Source organism: Octopus bimaculoides, chromosome 9 (assembly GCF_001194135.2).
Source record: "Octopus bimaculoides isolate UCB-OBI-ISO-001 chromosome 9, ASM119413v2, whole genome shotgun sequence".
NCBI classification, from domain to species: Eukaryota; Metazoa; Mollusca; class Cephalopoda; order Octopoda; family Octopodidae; genus Octopus; species Octopus bimaculoides.
The window spans coordinates 10,618,158-10,620,253 of NC_068989.1; the positions used below are offsets into that span (position 1 = coordinate 10,618,158).

The 2,096-nt window shown below is 35.4% G+C and overlaps 1 protein-coding gene across 1 annotated transcript in view; it reads right to left on the reverse strand.

Annotated features, from left to right (window-relative positions):
* The window catches only part of LOC106883634 (uncharacterized), a 38,750-nt gene extending 37,804 nt beyond the window's left edge, over window positions 1–946 (reverse strand). The window contains exon 1 of the mRNA XM_014934729.2: window positions 249–946. Within this exon, the coding sequence (XP_014790215.1) occupies window positions 249–398 (150 nt within the window). The 5' untranslated portion in view covers window positions 399–946. The remainder of the gene's footprint in view (window positions 1–248) is intronic.
* Between the last annotated feature and the right edge of the window lie 1,150 nt (window positions 947–2,096).

Here is a 2,096-nt window from a genome sequence, read left to right on the forward strand (position 1 = left end):
TATATATATGTGTGTGTGTGTGTTTGTGTGTCTGTGTTAGTCCCACCACCATCGCTTGACATCCGATGCTGGTGTGTTTACGTCCCCGTAACTTAGCGGTTCGGCAAAACGGACCGATAGAATAAGTACTAGGCTTTCAAAGAATAAGTCCTGGGGTCGATTTGCTCGACTAAAGGCGGTGCTCCAGCATGGCCGCTGTCAAATGACTGAAACAAGTAAAAGAGAGTAAGTTCATTTAGTCTACTTACAGGATTATTTATGTAAAAGCGAAGCCTTTCTTTGGCATTTTCTAAAGAAGTCAGTCCACCAAGACTCAAACCAAGATCTGTTAGCATCGTAATTGCTTCCCGAAGATCCTTTAGGGAATCAATTTCTTTCAGTTTCGGTAACGTCGCCATCTTGTCTTCCGTTTCCCAATTATTAGATTTCTTGGTCTTTTTTCTTCTTTATGTTATATGAATTTCTCTATATTCAACTTTTTACGTCTTATCTGCACCAGTAGCTCACAGAAGCTACCCCATTTATCAATTAAATAATATGCTCTGTAAAATTCCTTAAACATCACATCCTGTCTCTCCTCAGTGTGCGCATTATTGTAATTTTCCTTTATTGCATGCTTGATCACCCGTAACGTATGTCTCAATGGAATAACCACATGTGTCGATATATATATAGATATATGTAAATATCCTAATTTCTAATTTGTTGTTATCTTTGTTTCTGTCGTATCTATTTCTTTTACGTGTGTCTCTGTATGTGTGTGTTATATTTCTGTTTATGCTGTTGTTATCGATGACTGCCTGTTTAATAGGTTATGTTATTAGTTCAACAGTCGAATAATACTGTTAGAGGGGAAAAAAAACTTCGACCAGAGCAACAATAATCACAACGACAACAGGTTTACAAGTTAAGACAGACAGTATATATATAGGTGTGTGTGTGTGTGTGTGTGTGTTGCATAAGGAAAACAGGTTGTCAAAATAATAAAAAAGTTAGTTGTGTTACATTGTAAGTGTGAAGGTGTGGGTGTCTAAGCGTGTATAAATTTGGAAATATATGTGCGTCTAGATATTTAAAACATGAGTGTTAGGAGATTTGCATGTATGTGTGTTATATTTGCATGTTCTTTATAAAATATGTTAACGAAAGTGTGAGAGAGCACATGGGTGCCGATTAGTTTTCAGACATACACAAAAGAAGGCTGAAACACATGATCATATACATATACACACACTTCTCACACAAGGATACATATTAAGATACACAACCATACATCCAGACGCACATACGTAGTCACACAAACCCATACATATAGAGACACTCAACATGCACACACAAGGAGACAGGTACACACACACACACATGAACACACAAACACATGGAGACATGAATATGCAGAATACATACATACAAACGTACACACACACACACACACATATGCATACACACTCATACATACATACACACACATACATACGTACGTACATACATACATACATACATACATACATAATTACGTACGTACGTACATACATACATGCATACATGCATACACATACATATGTGTATACACATGCACACTGACGCATACACATACACACACACAAACAAACAAACAAAAGGAATGCAGCCCCGACAACAGAGTCAACGACTACTGAAAAAGTTGCAAGAAGCAGCGAAAATTTTGGAAATAATAAATAAGTAAATGAGTGGAAATCGAGCCGGTGCGTGTGTTAAATAACAAGCCATTAAAACAGAATGGCTCTCCCCAGACAGATTAATATATATATATATATATATATATATATATAGATATATATATAAAAGATAATAGGAGTGAAAAAACTACAGAAGGCTTGTGTTACATGGTTAAAGTATATATTTACATTATGTCAGAAAAATGTTAGAAAAATGTTATAAAATCTTTTTGGTATATAAACATTGTATTTTGAGAAATAACCGGTTTCGTGTTGTCTTTTCAAATTTCTCTACTTCATTGTAACGTGTTCGCTCCAGTCATATATATTAGACATACACCTATATGTATACATATACATACATATCTACACCCATATATACATCCATCGTTCCGTCTG